The 22,440-nt window shown below is 42.2% G+C and overlaps 2 protein-coding genes across 3 annotated transcripts in view; one reads left to right on the plus strand and one right to left on the minus strand.

The window, feature by feature from the left end:
* KCTD8 (potassium channel tetramerization domain containing 8) overlaps positions 1-1,271 on the minus strand; it is a 91,445-nt gene extending 90,174 nt beyond the window's left edge. Inside the window, exon 1 of one of the 2 annotated variants that reach the window (XR_014466238.1) lies at positions 1-1,271. This exon is cut by the window's left edge and continues 427 nt beyond it. Coding sequence is in view for 1 of the 2 variants with exons in the window: in XM_083166548.1 (XP_083022674.1) it covers positions 1-372 (372 nt within the window). In the remaining variant the exon portion in view is untranslated. The other variant, XM_083166548.1, reaches the window with a different exon arrangement.
* GNPDA2 (glucosamine-6-phosphate deaminase 2) overlaps positions 1-22,440 on the plus strand; it is a 435,608-nt gene that overhangs the window by 300,719 nt on the left and 112,449 nt on the right. The gene's annotated exons all lie outside the window — the stretch shown is intronic.

The following is a 22,440-nucleotide window of genomic DNA, read 5'->3' on the forward strand; positions in this document are numbered from 1 at the left end:
CAGAGAACTTTGCTTGGTGACTTTATTTGTCAGCATCTTCACCAGGTCGCTGAGCTGGAAATACTCTGCTTCCCTTAGAAGTCTTTCCTTTTCTGGGAAGTGATCCGGGAGAGAGAGCTGCTTGTCCCGCAGATAGTCCAGCACATATCTGAAGAGGAAGCCATCCCTGTCTATGAAGAATCGGGATCTGTTGTCCCTGGGTAGCTCCTTCACGTTGTTCCTACAAAACATGCTGTACAAAGTGCTGTCCGGCACACTGGTGAGCGTGGAATGCTTGGTCACATAGACCTGGCCCCCCACATTCAGCTCCACCACGTCTGGAAAGGGAAAGGACATCTCGCTGATCGGGAGAATTGTGTCTTTCAGAGCCATAGCTCCACATCCACACGCAGAAAGTGATGCTGTGCAATACACACACCGATCTCTGTGATATGTCCCTGGTTGTGACCCCGGTGTTAAATCCACGCACAATGCACGGAAGCTGAGCAGAGAACTGGGCACTTCCTATTCAAATCCACAATTGTGCAACTATCAGCACCAAGGACAGCGGCGGAGAAGCACTGCACTGAGTGGAGAGCAACTGTCAGCACCAGGGACAGCGGCAGAGATACGCTGCACTGTGTGCAACTATCAGCACCAGGGACAGCGGCACGCATACACTGCACCCCGTGTGAGAGCTGAGTGACGTCCTCTGCCTGTAGGCTGGGCTTCTACAACTTTTTCCACAGCTGTCTTTTAAAGAAGCAGTTTTCCCTTATATAACCTGCTCGCTGAGTGTCCTCTGATGCCACTAGTATAATAACCTATAATATACATAAGTCTTCATTTTTGAAATTAAGTAACATTTATATCACTGACATGCCAGCATTTTGTGTGCTTTGGTAAATACAGTTATTTTAAAATACTGTTATGTGTTTTATGTTTTTGTATATAAGGTAGTAGTATATTTAACCCATCCTTTGCACAATTGCTGCTGTTGTGTAGTCTTTTTTCCACCCCCATTCCCTATCTCTCTCTTTCTTTCTCTCTTTCTTTCCCTCCATCCCCTCTCTCTCCCCTGTTCCATCTATCTGTATTCCCCTTTCCTTCTCTTTACCTCCAACCCATCTCTTTCTTCCCTGTCCCATATCTCCCCCGTCTCATCCCTCTCTTTTCCATGTCCCATCTCTCTTTCCCTCCAACCCATCTCTCTCTCCCCTGTCTTGTCCCTCCTTTCTCTTTCTCTCTCTTTCCATCACATCTCTCTTTCCCTCCATCCTATCTCTCTCTCCATTGCACCAATTCATAACTCTCTCCAACCCACAATCCTATCTCCACCCCCATCACCCCCCCCCCCCCCCCCACACACACACACAATCCTTTCAGTCACACTACCAGCATCCCATCTCCTGCCTCCTTGAATCCTATCTTTCTCTGCCCATCTCATTGCTTTCCCTTCTACCATCCCATCTCTCTCTCCACACAATATCACCTCTATCCCACTGTCCCATCTTTCTCTCCCAACATCTCCCCTGCCTCTTCCCTCACCATCACATTTCCCTCCCCAAGCATACAATCTCCCCACCATAATCCCATGTCTCTACCCCAAATGCCATTTTCACTGACCCTTCACTCTCTCCACCCTTTCTTCCCATCCCTCTCTCCCCTAATTTCCCATCTTGTCTGTTTCTTCCGTTTTCACCCATCTTTTTCCCAGCTCTCTCTTATACTCTTTGCCACTTTTGCCAAGGATACTAACCTCCAAGAATCAATTTCTGCGCAGGAACTGTCACCATCTATAGACAGGCACCCCTGAAGCAGTTCATTGGAGTTGAGCAGTAGTATGATCCAGCCCAAAGATAATAAATATTCATATAGCTCAGCAGCTGATTTATATGTATTAGTCTTTCGATTAGCCTGTCCTTTTCCTGTTACTGTGCAGTGTGTGTCAATTGTGGCATTAACATGCCTACTGTAAAAATCTGTTTACCCGGTAATATGCAGTATAGTGGCATCTAGACACACAAAGTTTTTCAGTAATATACAATAAAAAAAGCCTACAGTATTAAGTTTTTTCAAAAACTAGACTAGAGTAGGTGCTCAGGAACCCAGCAAGCCAATGATAATGTAAAAAGATGGGCAAGTAGTAAATACTGCATGCAGTTCCCAGCAGGTCTTATTTCTGTCAGTCCGGGTTGGTTGGTTGTTTGTTTGGTTGTTTGAGTTGTCAGAAACATGGCAACATGATTGCTGTGTAGTTATAGTATGTAGGTATGTATATATTAAAGTAATTGGCAGAAGTTAACATGATTGAAGCTAGTTTTCACCATACATTGCACACACAGGTTCAATGTATGACACTAGCACAGAGTTAAGCAGTATGTTCAAGAGATGGGTCACTGACATGGATTTAAGAGTGTGCTCACATCATTAACTATTGCAGATCTAGTAAGTGATCTTACACTAATTTCAGAGTCTTTATGCTGCCTTAGGTCAGAGCTGATTGTATTCCTTGGGGATTTATGCTGTCGCTTCCTGTTTACATTTGCCTACAGTAACTTAGATGTAGAGAACTGAGGCTTAATATACTTATTAACAACTGCCATAATGATAGTTTTCCACTGTGCATAAGCATTTTTCCTCTACCCTGAGTTGCTGTAATACATGAGTGGGTCCAGTTTTCCTGGGAGGAATAAAAATAAAATAAAAAAAGTCTACTCTACTTCTACTAGGAACTAGGAGGTCCGAACATGACTTCAGGAAATGTTAGGGCTGTACACAAAATAAGACTTTACTAGGTTAAATTGTGGGAGTGCACTTGTTTTTTACTTGTTACATTTTACTGATACAGGAGATCTTACAATCACATTGAAAAAACTCTTAAGGTGGCCATAAATCAGAGCGACTGATCTTACAGTCATGATTGTGTCAAATTTCCCTTAAACTCTCCGGCAGTCCTTGGTGGTTTTTGGACACAAAATGTACTCACAATCTGTCATACAATCTGTTATACAGTCCATCTGCTGCATGATTGTATGATTGAAGCCTCATTTAAATAGGGGGCTGGCCTACTAGGATCAAATGGATAGTAGTACCAAAAATCCAGTTTTTTTCAATATTATTTACAGGTTGCCATCAACTACCAATCTGCTCACGACTGCTGTGTTATGTCACTTTTAAAAGCCGAATGCAGTAATCCTCTGAAAACTGTTTTCAGAATAGTGACAGAATTGTGCAAAAGGACGTCCACCGCTCTCTTCAGCCACCCGCCAATCTGCCACTTGGAAACTTCTGCGGCTCTCAGCATCTTTACTGCCACGGGCCGCCCGGAAGCTGCACCTCTCTTCTCTGCTAGTCAGGGAGGGAGTGTCACATGACTCTGGTTGTTTGAGCCATCTAAAGACAAATTGCATGTGCTTAAAAACACATGCAATCTGCTCCCAATCCCAACTGATCTGACGTGCAGCACGTCAGATCAGAGGACCAATCCTCCAATCTCCCGGGGCAGGCATTGTATGATTGTGTGCACACAATGTGGTGATGTCAGCTGCCAGCCCACCCCCCCCCCCTGCACCCGCATCCTCGCCACATTACCATGAGAACGCCCAGCGTTCTCATGGGAACGCCCATGGAACGCTGGGCGTTCCCACATGGTAATGGGGCAGCCTGGCGCCCCCGCCCTTCTCCGCCCCTCACACGCTGTGTAGGGTGCGTGCACCAGGTGAACCAAACTTTATTATGTTGTTTAGGATAATTGGAGAACATCCAAATTACTTAACCCTGTATGTCACCTTGTCCATTTAAATGGACATTATTAAAAAATGTATTGCATAGACCAGTGGTGCGAAACTTTTTAAAATGACGGCTCTCTAGAGTTTCCAAAAGTTTCTTATTCTGTAAATTAATTTGTATGTCATACATGGCTTTATTTATGGGTGAGGGACCGGATTAGCTTCTATTTGTCCACATATTTTATTATTGGTAGCCCACCAGCAATGTTTTTGCCTTTTACAATGACCATAAATAATTTCTATTGCCTCTAGACCACTAATCCAAGGCACCACTGCAAGTGTTCCGAGGCACCCCAGGGAGCCTAGGCACAGAGTTTGGGAACCACTGGCATAGACTGTTTTGTGATGACAGTTGCCATCAAAATCCCAATGTACATTTAAATGTACAAAATTACTGTCAAAATATTCTGGCAGATGCTAGAGTATGAAAATATTAAATCAGAATGAATTGCAATGTTTTGGTGTAGGAGCTACTATACTTTATGTACTAAAAATAAATAAACATTTTTTTAAGGGTTTCTCAAGGCCTGATTCATCTACTACCAGTGTCGTCACAGGGATACACCAGAAACGTGCAATGGGTCATAAAGGGTTGTCATCTAATACATTTTTAGAAATTACATACCAATATATTGTTAAAAGAATATTTTAATTAATTAAAAGATATGTTTATGACAATACACAAAAACACAGGATTTGTTTTTTGAAAGAAAATATGAATGAAAATCTCACTCAGAATGGCCTTTTCAGCATTTATTGCAAACTGGAGTCAGTGTAAAACCGATATTACCGGCATGAAAAGTATGCTTAATCTATTCCTATTTTACCGTGAATCCTTCACTGGATGGATCCCAGTGTTTTGGTTTTGGCACTAATTCATCATTGTGTTTTAGCGAAACCACGCTTAGCTATTTTGGTTTGGATTTGTTTTTTGGTTAGGGTTTGGATTCCTCTAAAATCCATAAAAATCAATACGCACTGATAAAAATATTGATAAAAACAGGTAAAATCTGGTCATTTGTACCTGTTAACGTGTAATCCTATACCCAGTGGTGGGGATGCCAGAGGTCAAAAGTCTGACCCCAGCATCCTGATATGGAGAGTCCCAACAGGGGCTCCGCAAGTTGGTTAACGCTCTCCCCCTACCGCCTACCCCTCCATTGTAGCAGCTTATCCCAATTCCTCCCCTCCACCCGCAGCCTGTCTCTAACCCTCCCCGCTAGTGCCTAACCCTTGTACCCCGCCGCCTAACCCTAGCAGGCTGGGCTGGGGGGCAAGGTGCCATGTGCTTCCCTGGTGGTCCAGTGTATAGTGCTGGACATGTCGGCCAGAAGCCGCAGTCATGGGATTCTCCATCTTTACTCCATAGACCCCTTTCACATGCTCCGGCTCCTGCCGGGCGGCGAAGCCCCCCTACGGCCAAGGAGCGGTGCCATACACAGAAGTTTACAATGGTGGGGATAGCCACAGCCCAAAGGTCATCCCTTCCAGTGGTGACATCCGGCTGCCACCGGGCGGCCGGGCCATGGCCCTCCTGTGTGAATGGACACACTCCTGTCCATTATTAACTTCTGTTTACGGCACGGCTTTGGTCCATACGGGGTTTCACTGCCCGGCAGGAGCCGGAGCATGTGCAAGGGGCCATACTCACTTTGCAAAGCCTGCCTTTTCTGCCACCCTAATACAGTACTTAGGTATCGTTTGCTGATGCAGATCCATATACCCTGCATAAGCAAACGATACTTTCTGGAACTGTAACTCACTGTTTGCTTGTTTTGCTTATTTGTGTATATACTCTGTAACTGGGATCTGCAGATCCCTTGTGGTGCCATACTGTATATAAAAAAGAATAATAACTATGCACTTTAATTTATGGGCCAGTGCTTTGGACCTGCCCCCCAGGCTAAAACTTGCCAGCGAGCCCCTTCTGCCTAACTCTAACCTACCCTCAAAGCAGCCTAACCATGGTGGTTAAGCCTAACCACCCCCTTTCCAGGGTTGACCATAACCCAACCCGGCATACTTATGTTCAGAATTCTTGCTGTTGGTAATTTGGTCTGTTCTGATGTCAGTTGGGATACTGAATTCCAGGATGATGACCACATCCCATCTATAAATATATATAATTATACAGCACTTCTTAAATCAAGTTCACAGCCATGATGAGGCCCATGGCATTTTGTGCCATATTCATACCCTCTTCTATACCTGTAGCACACATCAGTCACTTACTGTACATGTGTTTGTAATGGGTGGCGCTTATAAAGCACAATGAAGATGATATTGTTTGGACATTGTTTATTTTCACGTTTTAATAAAAAGCGTCTCTTAAATATGCAAATTTGAACTGCTATATTACTTGGAGAAAAAAATTGCATCAATTTGGTTATAAGATTAGGCCTTATTGGCACATCAGTCTGAATGTGGTCACATTGTGTATACAAATAGATTGCAAGATAACTATATGCACAACTTAATGCATACGCACAGGGCCGCCAAGAGGTATGCCAGGCACCGCTAAAATTGGGGGTGTGGCCTAATCACAGGAGGCATGCCCATCTTCTGCGGTTAGGCCACGCCTCCAAAATTATTATGGGGAGAGTAAAAAAAACCTTTAAAGTCGAGGGGGGAGTGTTATTATCCCCCCACCCCTTCAGCAGCAACACACACCTACAGCATGTGCTGTGCTGACAGCAGGCTCAGCATGAGCTCTCACGCTGTCAGTGACATGCTGTAAGTGTGCTGCTGCTGAAGGGGTGGGGGGGTGGGGGGATAATAACACTACCCCCTTGACTTTAAAGGTTTTTTTACTCTCCCGTAATAATTTGGGGGCGTGGCCTAACCGCGGAAGGTGGCCATGCCTTCTGTGATTAGGCCACACCTCCCATTTTACCGATGCCTGGCATACCTCTCAGCAGCCCTGTACGTATGCCTGGGAAGAACAGAGGGGGTCGGACCAGGCTGGGCCCCTCCAGCAAGCCCGGGCCCAGGTAATTAGTACCCGCCCCCCTCACGGCGGCCCTGCATATGCATCATCTTGTACATGATAGAAGCCATCATCATTATTACTTCCAACTACCTGGCTTCAAGTAAAATGCGCTCTCATATTTAATAAAGCTCAAATTGTAATAAATAAATAAAACTACTTGTAGGAGAGTCAATAAGTGATTCTGGGGACACGTTATGGTACGTTATATGAATAATTGGTTTTCAATTCAGATCTATTGCAAGAGCAGACATGCTTGAGGGGATACAGAATGATCCCCAGCAGGTGAAAAAAGCAACAGCTTATTCATGAGAGTGAAATTCCCATTAATGTAAAAAAATGTAAATATGAAAGAGAATCAAAGGGATAAAACTGATTGAAATATATATCACTGGATTATCCAGAAGTAGTTTTCACTGTTAGCTCTTCCATACCATGCAAATCTTTTAAGGAAATACATTAAATATAATTTCCTAAGCATATCTTGAAAATTACATTTGATGGAGTTTGTTCTGTCATGTTTGCACCATACAAAAAAACAGACTGTACCCAGAATACGATTGAGTTACACTGACAAAGATGATTTTATGCTGAGATACTCATGTCTGGAGAAAATCCTATTTGCATTGAAATTGACACTGTAGAAAACATTGATTACTACATTGAATATAACTAACAAGCAAAAGTAAATTGTGTCAAGTATTATGTATGTGTGGGTTTGACATACAGATAAGAGACATTCTGTTAGCAAAATATTCATACAGTATATCGTAGTTCCACATTTGTCCATGATATCTCATACATTTCACCACTGCAATATGACCTTAAGAGATTTAAATCCTGGCCCAATCACAGCCAACAGTAGCATGAATAGAATGTCATAGGACCTCATTCATTTTTGTATGCAAATGCAACTGCGATTGTATAGGTTATGGAACTGCTAATATTAGCAAGTGAAGCTGCCATGCAGAAACTCATTTGCAATTCCATACACATTCGCTGTGTACATGCAACAATGAGGGACATAGAGGTTAAAGGTTGGCCTGTGGCTACAATGGCTGGAAACAGCAGTATCGACACAGGCTTCATGTTCTTGCACATACAAGCTCACAGCCGACAGCAGAAAAATGCACTGAGGGTAGAAATAATTTATTCCAGGGTAGAAATCATTTATTTTGCATTTCCCACCCTTACTGGTGCTTGGTTCAAGCAACAACCTACTCATCATGGGGTCTACGCACTAATCCTTGGAAAGAGATAATGAGCAAGCCAATCAGAATTTGAAAAATAATATTAAGGAGTTGGTTGGTTGTTCACTGTCCACCTTATCTCTTCCAAAGACTTAGTACACAGAACCAAAGTCGTTTTTTTTTTTTAGGCATACAGTTGCTCGATGATTGGTTGCTTAGATATTTTGTATTAGCTAGCAAGTGTTTAGGTGGTATCAATAAAGTTCCCACTCTGTAACCCTGCTTGTTACTGCAAAAATCTAATCAGCTAAATAGTAGATACAGTACTGTACTGTATTATATATTGAGAACTACTGAATAACCTCTTCAAGCTTATGCCTCACTTCCTTTTTCCAACTCATATTCTGTCCCAGCTCACCTCCTGCTCATCTTTCTAGTCATTATCCATTCTTTTTTCCATATACTAGTACACTTCCTTCCAATATTCACACCGTTAGCGAAATGCAGGTTACCATTTTCTAAATTCCCTAGCCTATGAGTACAGTTCAGTAGTTTCATATCCCTTTACATACTGTATAACCATCTTACATTTTATCTGACCACACCCATTCTACATTTATTGAATCTCTCATGACACTAATACCACAGACTTAGACTTAGTTAATTTTCCTCCTTCAAAAACTAGCCTCCATTTTACCGTATATCGCCACTTTTTATTTAAGCTTTAGCATCCTTATTGTTTTTCCTATCCCATTTTTCTATATCCACAATACATTTTTTTTTTTATTTAAATGAACATCTTTTCTTACACTGGCCTGCATAACTTGTACTTAACTCTCTACTGTATATTTTCTCTTCTAGCCACTGTACTTCACTTAGCCTTTACACTGAAGTGCAAAAGACATAGGATAGGAGCCTAGTATTGTGTAGAACCCCCTTTAGTTCAGTGAAGTGTAGCAACTCGATGTGACATTGTTTTCACAAGTGGATGGAAGACCACTGGAGAGAGCTTGTCCCATGCTGTCTGGAAAGCTTCCTACAACTTCTTGATACTTGTAGGTGCAGGATCTTCTGTCCAAATGCACCTCTCCATCACTTCCCATAAATGTTAAATTGGGTTCTTGTCTGGCTTCACCATTCATGGGGACTCTCCAAAATACTCTTCAAAGCAATTCTGGACAACCCGGTACAGATAGCTCATTGTACTGCTGAAATATTCTATCATTGAATCTGTATACTGTTGATTACTGCATTATGAATAAGTGAACCATCCCGATGAATATGCTTTAGCCAAGTTTGTTTGTCAGTCAGATATATGGGACATATTGTTATAATACATTGGTTCCCAACCCTGGTCCTCAAGTACCCCCAACAGTGCACATTTTCCAAGTCTCCACACAGAATCACAAGTGACATAATTAGCTCCACCTGTGGATCTTTTAAAATGTGTATGAGTAATGAGTGCACCTGCTGGGTGACCTGGAAAACGTGCACTGTTGGGGGTACTTGAGGACAAGGGTCGGGAACCACTGTTAAAATAGAAGGAACCACTATAGTATTGGCAGTTACCATGTGGCACCAACCTGCTATGTTAAAATAAATTCTGTCCTTTTTAGGATTCTGTAGCCATTACAGACATTTTGTCCCAATTTTTCAAATCTTTTTAAACTTGACAAAAGGTTATCCTCCCTCACAAGATGTTCCAAAACCTTATCCTACAGTCAATGAAGTATTTGGGGAACAATGGAACCCAGAGCGTGAGGAATAATTTTTGAAGTTGATTGACACGGTTCCCTGTCTTTGCATATGCAATGTTTTTTCATGTTTTTCACATTAATTTATTCATTGGATTACATTGGGGATTTCTCTATCAACAAAGACATGTTTAAAATGTAAATTTAGGATTGAACTCTAGTGATAAAAACTACTTTGCCACTTGTATAAAAGTGGTAATTGTTGATAAGTTGCTTGAATTTCTGCATTGATCATGATTTGTCCAAACTGAGATTAATCCTTTGGTTCACATCGAATCAAGTGCAAGATTGGATGCAATGTGATACAGTATCATTTTTCTTTATGATTTTGAACTAAAATATTGCCCAGGAGTAAACAATATTTATGATGACTTTTTATTAAAAAGCCAGCTTTGAAAAGTGAATTTTGATGAGGAAGAGTGTATTGAAGCTCCTGTATGTGAGATCAGAAGTTCTCTATGTGAGTTGGGTGACTCTTTTTCCTGGCTGCTGGATGGAGATTACTAGAAACCAAACTGTCTATGAACAGACATGTAATAAAGTTTATTGAGCATTGAAAACATTAAGCAGCAGCCAGTGGCGTAACTAGAAATATTGCGCCCCCCTGCAGAATTTTTTTTTGCGCCCCCCCCCCTCCCATACATTAATTTTACTTATTTTTTCATACATAATACTTCCTGTCCCCCATCTCTATCATCAATAATATGACCCATAACAATTATGCCTCCTGTCCCTCCCATCAAAGTTATCCCTTATTTGCCTGTTCCCCCACTAAACACACAGTACAATTTAGAGAACTTCAGACCTGGCAGGCTTCAGGAGCAGGTGTCACTGTCCGGAGTCTGGACACAGGGAAGTTCAGTCATTTCTTTCAGCTCACTCTCTGACTGTGGCAGCCTTTATAATCAATCTAAAGCCTCACTGTAATATGCTTTACTGTGAGGATTTGGGTTGATTGCAAAGCCTGCCACAGTCTGTATAAATCAAGTGAAGTGTGGCAGGGACAGGACGGAGGAGAGGGAGATCGTTATGTACGAAGCTGGCCACACTGCTGTCAGAGTCACAGACGGGTGCAGGCTGCAGCAGCCAGGCACCACATCTCATCTTTGCATACCTTGCCAACACTCAGCTCCCGGCATTCTTCTCCTGCCTCCAGCTCCTGCATTCACAGGTACTGTGCGGTGACACTGCGCCCACATATTGCTGGCTCCCCCCCGCAATGGCTTGGGCTGCTGAGCCTTAGTTACGCCAGTGGCAGCAGCAATATCTACTCCAACCACATGTGAATTTGCCCTATACACCTTACAGACCAAAAGTGAAACATCTAGCATTATTGTACACGTCCCAAAACTCTTCAGCTTTAAAATTCCATCTAAATTTATTACAACTCTGAACCTGATTCACAGCTGTACGCAGGTACATATATACACAGCAATGATTTATCTTGTAGGGTACTTGCAAGAATATGCTAATTTCTCCACCATTGTCTCTGCATAGAAAAGCCCACCACCAGTGTCGTATGTCCACAGCTTATGTGTACATAAGCGGGAGTATCAGTCACACCAGATGATCGCTGAGCAACCCTATACTGGCTCAGAATGAATGGCTGTCATAAGATGCTGGGATCTTTTCAGATGTGAACAAATCTGCAGTGGTAGGTTAAGAAAAGCCTATACAATGGTCTCAACATTCCTGCATTTTCTGTGCTACCCCCTTACACTAACAAATGTTGACTACAGTACCTGTCACTCATTTTGCAAGTGCACTATGCATGCACTATCACCTTGCAACCACTGCACGTGCACAGTGGAGTTTTGGGGCATGCCCTGTGGCAAGAAAAATGTTGTGACCTGCAATATTCCATTGACCTCTCAAACAGGCCCTGTGTGCATTGTCTAACTTGCACTTGACAAATAAAAGATTATTGAGTTATTCAAAAAGCTCTATGGTGCTTTTAGCAAATGATTCGACCTCAACTTGGTTCCACGACTCTGCCCATAAGGCAAACTAACAGTTCAGGGTTTAAGTATATCCATGTTTAAGCACAGATAGTGGGTACAACTTAACTAGACTATTTTTGGTCAGTTAAGTGTTTGCAAGTCAGATAACAAGTTTGTTTCAGTAAAGTTTCAAATTTTAGTATGTTTGTAAGATATTAAAAAGTGGTTTTAAAAAGGCCTAAAGTTATAAAATCACTGAAGAGGTCATAATGAGGTGGGTGAAGGGATACACTGAGAGTCAGGATCTGATGGTGTACATCTGCGTATACATCTGTCCTACACTGAGTATGCATCACTGAGGTTATTGCACAGAGACACAGATCAAAATTACATAGATTTCGATGCAAGTTTCTAGTCACAGGTATGTGGCTAGTGCGAGCGACTGCATTTACAGGAGGCCATAGTGGACCGGACATTGGGGGGGGGGGGGGGGGGATTAATAGGATGAGAGATTCAGAAAGTGAGAGATTTGGTAAGAAATCTCCAGTTTTTTTAAAGAGGCAATCATTTACATTGCAAAACCAGTTTAATTTTGCAGTGTAAATGATTGCCGCTTTAAAAAAACTGTAGAATTCTTACCAAATCTCTCACTTTCTGAATCTCTCATCCTATTAAATTTCACCCTATGTGCTTGCAATCGGCATGTGCAATGTCGAACTGCCCGGCTCCATCTAAGGACACACATTGGCTGAATAGCTGCACAGCTAGTGGGTATCTCAATATGGTGTCATCAGCCACAGCATTACCAGGAAGGGGTGGCTGCACCATTAGACACGGCTGCTACTTAACCCGTGGAGTGACAAAGTTACTGTGAGCGATCCTCAAAACATAAAATGCCGGCATCGCCCACAGCGACTGTTCTTTTAGTATAAATAAATATAAATACAGCCAAATCAATTAATTGAAGTTTAGTTAAATATTGCACCCAAAAAAGTTGACGTGAGCTGGCATTTTTAACAGATTTTTTGAGGATCTCTGAACGTTGGCCCTCAAAAGGTTAAACTGTATCTACCTCTGAAACAGCCCTTGAATTTGAAACATTCAGGGAATGGAATAAGGTACTTAATGACATATTCATTATTGTCAAAAAAGCATCATTACATTCATCAAAGGCAAAATCACATAACAAATATCAACTAGATGGTAATGGTGATTCTGTGGTATGATAAATTACTTCTGAACAATGGAACAATAGTTATTATATAGGAATATTTCCATGACTAAGTCACTCAAATGTTTATTTAATACCTCGATGCTCTCATAAGTCACTTTTATTTAGTTAGAGATTACCAACTGTAGTAGCCATTTCTATTCCCAGCAACACATCCTGCTGGGAGCACAGCTGTTAATTGATAATGAAGAGCTCCAGATTCCGGATCTCAAGGGGTATCTAATTAGGAGGAGCACCTAGACATGCTGTCATCTCAAAGATATGAATAAACTAAACTCTGTCTAAGTAAATTGACAGCACCTTGAGGAGAGAGAGAAAGAAAACAAATTAGAAAATTACATTTACACATATAATAGTAAAATAAAAATACATTTTAAAATGATATAAATAGGTTTATGTAACATCTATAAATGCAACTACAGCATGGTAACTGTATGTAAAAAATACTCCATTAAATAATACTATAATAAATGAATATTTATATTTGACTCTCCGATTCTTCAAACTGTCTTTGGTTTTGTTTGTTTTGGGGTTTTTTTAGATAGAATTTTTGAGATTTTTAAATTGGATCTGTTAAATAAAAGATAAGACACAACTTTTAGGCCCATTGTAAATGGATGTGTCAGGGGTTGTTCTACAGATCCAGTGAGGATTAGAATAGTTCTGTGTGTCGGTAGAAGTTAGGTGCACTGAGTGCATATTGGATGCTGCATCAGCATCTACGCTGTGTCAGAACATCACTCCTTTTGCCTGAAGGCAAGGTCTCCTCCAAGGTGCACCTCACCTGGCTTGAAGTGTGCCATAGTAGTTTAAGAGTTATAGGGGTTGAAGATACACAGTAGGTTGAGAGCAGATGTGTTGCACTATTGGATGTCTGTACACGCTGCTTTCTCCCATCTCCTCTCAACCTATATACACTTTCGGGGTAAATCCTCCTTGATTGTGGGTAGACTTCCCTGCAAGGGCATTAGCCAAGCAGGGGGACACCCACTCTAACATTGAGAGATTTAATACCTAAACTTTTTCACACCCAAATAGGCAACTGTCACACGGATAGACCTGCTCAGTTGTAAGGACTGGTAGAGCCAGTCCGGATAGAGCAATCAGCAGAAGTCACCATGTAAACAAACAAACTGCCGGGATGTACTGACACCAACTTATCCTATTTTATTATTTTTCTTTATGTACCAACTTTCTATTTTCCCTTTGCATGGTATATTACTCTCAGGGGAGCACCTCCACAACATTTACTAGTGCAGAGGCACCTGGTATATTCAAATCGTGGATCATCATATATCACACGCACACCATATCGAAAACTATATGTGGTACTAGTGCACAGGTTATTTGTCCCATTACCCCCTTCCCCATGTTGAAATTGACATACAGTACAGATGGAGCAGCTCTCATTTGAGCTGCTCCTGGCGATTCTATTGCCTACCGCCAGCCCCCATCCTCCGACAGAAGGGGGTGCGCGCATACAAGACGCTCTTGTACCCGTTCTGTTGGAGGCTGTAGCAGCCCTCCACCCAGCTCTGCCCCTCTACCCGCTCTGCCCCAGCCTGCCCTCGCTCCTTGCCCGTCTCCCCGAAACGGAGACAGGCAGGGAAGCCACTCCCGCCACCTTGCTGACGGGGACGCGCTAGTAAGTGAGATGCTCATGCGTCCCTGTCAGATGGAGCTGCCGGTAACTTCATCTGTAATCATAGATGAAAATAAGGCCTTATATTAGTAACATTGATAACAAAGAAAACTTTATACCCATCTAATAACAATGCAAAAGTGATTATAAAACTGAACAGAAAAGAAAGCTCGGGATTAAGGCTGCTGGCTACACCCCTCCCCCGACATTTTGTAAATAACAGATGGGGGAGGGGTAATAATGGTTTGGTCCACCAATTAATGTCTATCCTAAGGCATTCCCTTTACACCAGGCCACCAGTAATATTCTCCAATACTTACCTCACAGGAGTCTGCAAAACCTTTGGGTAAATGTCACGTGGCCATTTGTTCTGTGTTTTTGGAAATCTGTGGAAAATGGCCAATGCCTCATTTTCATGGAGACCTGAGCAGGTGCAGTCTACTCCGGCACAATAATAAAAACCAAAAACATTAACACCTATACCAGCCTCCTGCCAGACCATAATGCGGGTGTCATAAGGCAAGCTCAGGGAGGACAGCCTCAAAATAACATGTGTGACACTGCCTTAATGTTGTTTGGAGATAGTAATGTCATTTTACACTTCCACTGAACAATGTGTTAAAGTGTACAGACATAAATATCTGAGCTGTCTTTTAGTAACAATACAAGTGCAAAAAGGTCAGAAAGCTCACCACATTGTGGTCTGGTCATAGGGCACAGCACATGATGTCCACGGTCCAGTGCTAGTAGTGACAATTTCCAGATAAGTTGCAGGTTCCTGATTTGTAATCTTCAGAGTTGATGTTACTTCCATCGTCACTGACCTAATCTGACCTCCCTGCATTGGGCTGCTTTAAGAGGAACCACCAGAGGTGCTCTGTCAGGAATCTGGACACTGCTGAACAGAGGGGGAAAAAAAAGTGTCATGATTGAGAGTAGGGCTTGGTTTGGGCAGGCGTGTAAGGCTGGAGCTGGTGTACTTCTAAATTATTGCCGCTTTAAAAAACTGGAGATTTCTTATTAAATCTCTCACTTTCTGAATCTCTCGTCCTATTAAATTTCACGCATTGTACTGGCAAATTGGGAGTGGCCTGGCAGCTATCGTTATAGCTGCCAATGCCCTCCTGTTGGTCAGAGATGTCAGTTAACTGGAGGCAGATCCCAGAGTGGCAGAGGACAGTCAGGTGACCGATTTTAACATGGCTGCACCCTCGCCTGGATTTTGGAGGGAATTCCGGCTTGGAGGAAGCTAATCGGAGTACTGGATATGAGTAGAGTGAGTAGAGAATTGTGCAGAGCAGGGTCCGTAATCAGCATGTGACTGAGGAGAGCACTGTGGAGCAGTGGTGAAGACAAACCTCAGCATCTGCCGTGAGAAATGCCCAAGTGTAGATCCCAGCACCACCCGGGAACACCGTACTGGCACACTGCGAGCAGGCGGCAGCGCCAACCTAGAGAGACACTTCAGAGGGAAATACTCCATTTTATTAATCCAGGCTGTGACTAAATAGGTTTAGAATTAGTAATTTGCGTAGCAGATGGGTCCCCTAGGTATTGGAAGCTAAGACCCCCCTCCTCCTCAACCACCACTCCTGCAAGCGCCATCCTCACAATGGCGCTATGCAACTTCCCTTCTATATTTAATTATAAAACCTTATGATGCAATGCTACATTATGTACCCCTCCAAGCACAAGATGACAAAAACATGAACGTTTGTCAAATGTATTATCAGTCACATATTATTTAATGTACAAATGAACTTAATGACCAAATTTAGACCAAAGCCATGGTGTATGAAATGTGAATTATTCCATCCTTTTATTACCAATATTACATTTTTATTTGGGCCACACTGTTGGCCTCAATAAAATGGTGAAGAACTGGACCTTTTACTTAAATGACACGCTGTTATTGCCTATGAAGGACAAGTTATAATTATCCTCAGAAAGCATCGTGTGAAATGGATTTTAAAGCTTCACCTTGGAAGCAACTTCCCTGCAATCAGCTGTAATTCTTAAAAAAGATTGCCCCGTTTATTGCAGAAAATACAACCTGTGAGTTTTATTGTCTAGAATTCCACACAATGAACAGTGGAAAAAATAATTGCTCTGTGATTGAATGAACATTTTTATTTACTTTAACATTGCTTTTATATATATATATATATATATATATATATATACTGTATATATAAAAAATAGGATGGGTACTGTCCAGTGCTTCAACCTTATGGTTCTGATCTGCTCGTTATTAGTCCCGAATAGTTCTCCTATTCTATAGGTATGGTCCTTCCACAAAACACCTGATCCTGTGTGACAGGCGGCTGCTATGTTCTCCGTTTGAAACGTTGTTGTGTCGTCTCAGGATGTGTACTGGAAAAAGGATGAGAAACAGCGCTCTCTAGTGTAATAAGTGGGGTTCACACTTCCACAATAAAAGTAGTGTGCGTACCGTAATTAAGTGATTTTTATACTCATCAAATCAATCTTTAGATTAGTGATCTCGTGGAATACCAGGCTGCTACCTGGACTGCAAGTTGGACACCCTCCAGGTGTCTCCCCACGAGTATCAAATGTGTAATCCAATCACAGGTGCCATGTGGTTACATAAGAAAGAAAACTCCAGTTAAAATTAAAAAATTGGGAGTTTATTAAAGTGCATAAGTGAATAAAATAAAACAGGCTTACATGAATAAAGTGCTGGGGTAGAAACAGGCTGCTCTCTACACGTTTCGTCTCTTATATCCTATGGATATGGGTTGGACTCTCCTGATGAAGTCCAACCCATATCCATAGGATATAAGAGACAAAAAGCATAATGAGCAGCCTGAAGGGGCAAGTGATGTGATTGGGGGGGGGGGGGGGGGGGGGTAATTTAGTTTTTTGGGACGTTCCCCCATCCCACCCGGGGTCGGCAGTGTCCTGCAGCATGTGCAGGGGGGGGGGGAGTCCCCACCTGTCCCCCGGGAATAGACGCTGTGCGAATGTCCATCAGCTCCCAGAGCCGCTAGCCATATCCCCACAGTGGCGAAAATGGGGCGTGGCCTCACGGCAATAGGTCACGTCCCCTTGCCATGAGGCCATGCCCCCACTCTCCTCTTCCCTCCACTTAAATGTTGGGAGGTATAATAGAAATATATATGAAGTCCCAGGACGAAACGCGTTGGGGCGTGCCTTTCCTGACGTGTCCAATCACTGCTGCTGATTCCTGTCTGTTTGTTCCCTGCCGTGCTGAGAACGCCGCCGCTACCGCTGCTTCATTGTGGTCGGAGAGTCTGGAGTCCCCAGGTCCCGGTCTATCAGCGTGCCTTGCTTCGAGCTGTGTCACCTATCTGTTCATCACTGGTCGGAAGTTGCTGGAGTCCCCAGATCCCGTGCCATAAACATCTCTTATATGTGAGAACTTTGCTGCCGCTTACATCGTGGTCGGAATTGCCTGGAGTCCCCAGATCCCGTACCTAGTAGCGTGCCATATTGTTGGTGACTATTCTCATGCTGGCTTGATCCATTTTATATGTTTTGAGCTTATATGTTTATTCTCTTTTAGTAAATATTCAATATCCAGCTCATGTGTGCGCTCCTTCTTCCCTATGTTTACATTTCCACTATACCTGAGGCCTGACTAGCCTCTTTTGGAGTGAGCTGCACTGCATATATACTTACCGTATTTATCGGCGTATAACACGCACCGGCGTATAACACGCACCTTCATTTTAAGAGGGGATTTCTAAATAAAAACTTTATTACAGTGTTTATTAACATAATTGATTATCTGTAAAAGAAAAAAAAAAATCCACCTTGAATAACAGAAGCAGGGCAGCACAGTTAGCACAGAAATCCTTCTCCTCCTCCAGGCTACAGCCAGCGCTTGGGAAGGCTGATGACGCTGCTGTAGCCAGGGAGGAAGGAGTCACTGTGCAAAGAGGAGTTTTAAGTGTGCTGCTGCTGCGAGGACCCGACGGTGAGCAGCAGCAGCAGCAGCAGAGAACACGCGATTAGTAGGCGCCCCGTGGATGACAGGGAGGAGTTTTAAGCGTGCTGCTGCTGCGAGGACCCGACGCTGAGCAGCAGCAGCAGCAGCAGCAGAGAACGCGCGATTAGTAGGCGTCCCGTGGATGACAGCAACGCGCATAACAGCAACACCCGGCATTACAGGCATTACAGGTACCCGCCGGGTGAAATTACCGCCGTATAGCACGCATATCGGCGTATAACACGCACCCATCTTTTCCCTCTATTTTCAGGGGGAAAAAAGTGCGTGTTATACGCCGATAAATACGGTAGTTATTGATTTTACAGACGTGAAGCCATTAATATTTAGAGTGTTGCGCAGAATTTCCTTTTCTATATATATTGATATATATATACTGTATATATATCTATATATATATATATAGAGAGAGAGAGAGAGAGAGAAACAACGGAGGCAGCACTCGTCAGGCTTTGCAAATAAAATCTTGTTTATTCCAATAAATAAACAAGATTTTATTTGCAAAGCCTGACGAGTGCCGCCTCCGTTGTTTCTCTATATTTGGGCTTCCCAATAGGAAGGCACCGCAGCACTTGAAAGCACCTGTTAACCCTGGGAGTGCCGGATTTCCTGGTATATATATATATATATATATATATATATATATATGCCTCATCTTTAAAAGCCATAAGGCACTTGGCAGGTGAGCTTTAAACCAGGAAAAAACACATGTCCACTTTAGCTATGATGTGTCGGCAGTTGGCAGGCTCTTGAGAGACAATTGTTAGTGTAGGACTTGCAGTGAAATGGGGTCCCTTGGTGATGGGCTGCAAGCTTAAATGCATTGATCAATTCATGAACTAAAACCCCATTATTTATTTGATTAATTGTATACTAAGGTGAGTTAGTTCATTATGGAGAGTGTTGAGTCCCTGTATTTGTATTTATTAGAGCATGTGGTCACAGGCCACTTCACCCCAACCTGGGAATGGCGAGTGCTGCTTGCACCCCATTCGCAGGGATGGCGAGTGTTGTGGTACTCTGTATGTGTATATATATATATATATATATATATATATATATATATATATATATATATATATATATATATATATATATAGAATCCATTCATTTCACGTTTCCCCCTCCCTGCTCCACAGCAACAGCCTGCCCACCCTCAGCATAGCGTTTCATCCCACTGCTTGTTCTTCCGACACATGGTCGACACCTGCTCCAAGCTGACATGACAGCCAATTTGCTCACATGCTCTGGCACGTAGCCAACTGATGCATGTGCTTTATGTGAGGCACAACTTTGTTTAGTGCTGCTTTTCCATTAAGCCTATTGCCACATTGCGACTCATTGCGAGTCTTACGCAGTCCCTAGAAGTACAGGGTTTTTAACATTTTTCTTACTCTTATATCTGTACATTATCCATGTTTATCCACCTGATGTCACTCATTCAATGTTTTTTCCACCATTTGCTGTGTGTGTTTTGTTAGCAGGCATCCTCGTAAATGTATGCTGTATATTGGATGTCTTTATTGTACACTGTTGACTCTAGCCCATTCATGTAATTTGTTTACCACTTTGTTGCCATAGCACTAATCACCTGTTTGCCTCCCCAGCAGCCAGCCCCACGTGACCCCAGGATGGAGCCGCAGTGATGCGCCTGTCAGACGGCGCTGTGAGTAGCGGTGACGTCACCAGCGTGCGATCGCACCCGGAAATCAAGCCTGGCGGTCGCGATGTGAGTGCTTACTGCAGGAGGGGGTAAGTATGCCTAAGCTTATAAATGTTTGTGTTGTATGCACCATGTTCATTCACCTTTTTTGTCCTGACGACGGGGGAGACCCCGAAACGTTGACACATCTTATGTCTGAGAAATAAACCAGTCCTCTGTTTTCACCCACCTGAAGTCCCTGAGTGCCCTTTGTTTGGATTCGTATATATATATATATATATATATATATATATATATATATATATATATATATATATATATATATATATATATAACCCAGGAGATAGGTGGCACTCAGTGATGATAGATAGGTGAAACCAAAACTGGATTTAATGTGACATCAGGCCTGGGCACCATTCAGACTAGACAGCAGCAAGGAGTGCCAGTCCCCACGGATACTATATATATATATATATATATATATATATATATATATATATATATATATATATATATATATATATATATATATATATATATAGTGGATCCAAGAAAAGAGCACTCTGGAGACTTTTCATTCAAATCAACCAATCTGTATTGCAGTATATCGGTATTAACGTTTTCAGGACCTAAGTCCCTTCCTCAGATACCTACAGCTGTAGGTATCTGAGGAAGGGACTTAGGTCCTGAAAACGTTAATACCGATATACTGCAATACAGATTGGTTGATTTGAATGAAAAGTCTCCAGAGTGCTCTTTTCTTGGATCCACTATTCGTACTAACAGTGGCACCGGAGCAGCTGACTTTTTGGAGTGCCGGCATAGGTGGATATATATATATATATATATATATATTGATATATTGATATACTGTATATATATATATATATATATATATATATATATATATATATATATTTCTTTTACTGTTTTGTTTTTTAATTTTGCTTTTCAAGCGTCAGAACACAGTGACTCGTGATTACTGGGTAATGGACTCTAAAGTGCAAATTAATGATTTCCCATCTGTAAAGCCCAATCCATCTTAGGTGCGCGCACAGTAGTATGTACAGTAGTTTGCTGATACAGTATGTTTTGCTTGGCATATACATAACATGCTTTGCCTGGCTCCAACTAGCATTCTTGGGCTACACTTACTTCCTTCTGTGCAAGACACCAAGTCTAAAATTTACTCATTCCTTAAAAAGAGTTAGTGCAACATGTCACAATATAACATTGTTATATATAGACCTCAATCTCAGATTTTTATGAGACAGTCTGAACAATTTCCTTTAGCTAAGCCCGGCGCAGTAAAATCTGCATTTCTTGCTCTCTGCAAGCCAGAACTGACAAGCTTATCTGGGTCAAGTCCTTAGATTTTTATGATCCTCAATTATTTATAACAAATGTTTTTTTCTTCATTCTTAATGTGATTTTGATGTTCCTCTGTGGTTAAAATGTGTTAGTAAATTATGTACGTTGTACTGTAATTTAATTTGCAATGGGCTAACTCCAGAGGCCAATTGAATAAAACAAAAACTACAGTGTGATATACAACAGCATTAACATTATATTGTTTGGAGAAAGCAGCATAGTATATACTATAAACTTTTAAAATTGTTTTGCATGCACAATACCGTCAATATTTATTCATAGAGTTGGGGTTTTTTTGTCATTGGAGACCAGTTGGCCAAGCTGTGATCTTCCAGTGGGACACCCCTGATAACCCCCTCTTATTAGTGTCACTTTGGAAGATCAGGGCAAATTGGACAGATCACACAGCTCTGCTTAGAACCTCCCCATAAGATGTGATGATGCCAGGCCTATTCATGGCTATGACAGTCACAATGCTATGAGTTTCTGACGGTGATGCCCATAGATTGCGTATATAAGAGGCTTATCAGGGATGCTTAGAAACAGCTGAGAGAACTGAGTACAGACTGAGCATGCTCAGGAACTTATACGCCGTTTTCACTGTCGCAAAAACCTGGGTATTTGCCAGGGCGAGCGGTAATTTCCTGTGTCGCGTCTCTGTGTGAAAGGGTCATTGTGAAATTCCCGGGTGTTATGCCGCCGGGAATTACACACAGGTTTTTTGCAGGGTTTTTCCTGGAAAATTCACAGGTATATGGCAGTGTGAACAGCTTAGACACATGTTTTTCACACAAGATACAAAAAAACAAGCTCATTGGCAGATGTAATAAGGTGACATGTGACGTCCATTTCATGCTACGCAGAGGAGAGCAGAGATGGCGCACTGGAGGGATGAGGTAGTG

The sequence above is a fragment of the Crinia signifera genome, chromosome 1 (assembly GCF_055691185.1).
Source record: "Crinia signifera chromosome 1, ASM5569118v1, whole genome shotgun sequence".
In the NCBI taxonomy this organism is placed as follows: domain Eukaryota; kingdom Metazoa; phylum Chordata; class Amphibia; order Anura; family Myobatrachidae; genus Crinia; species Crinia signifera.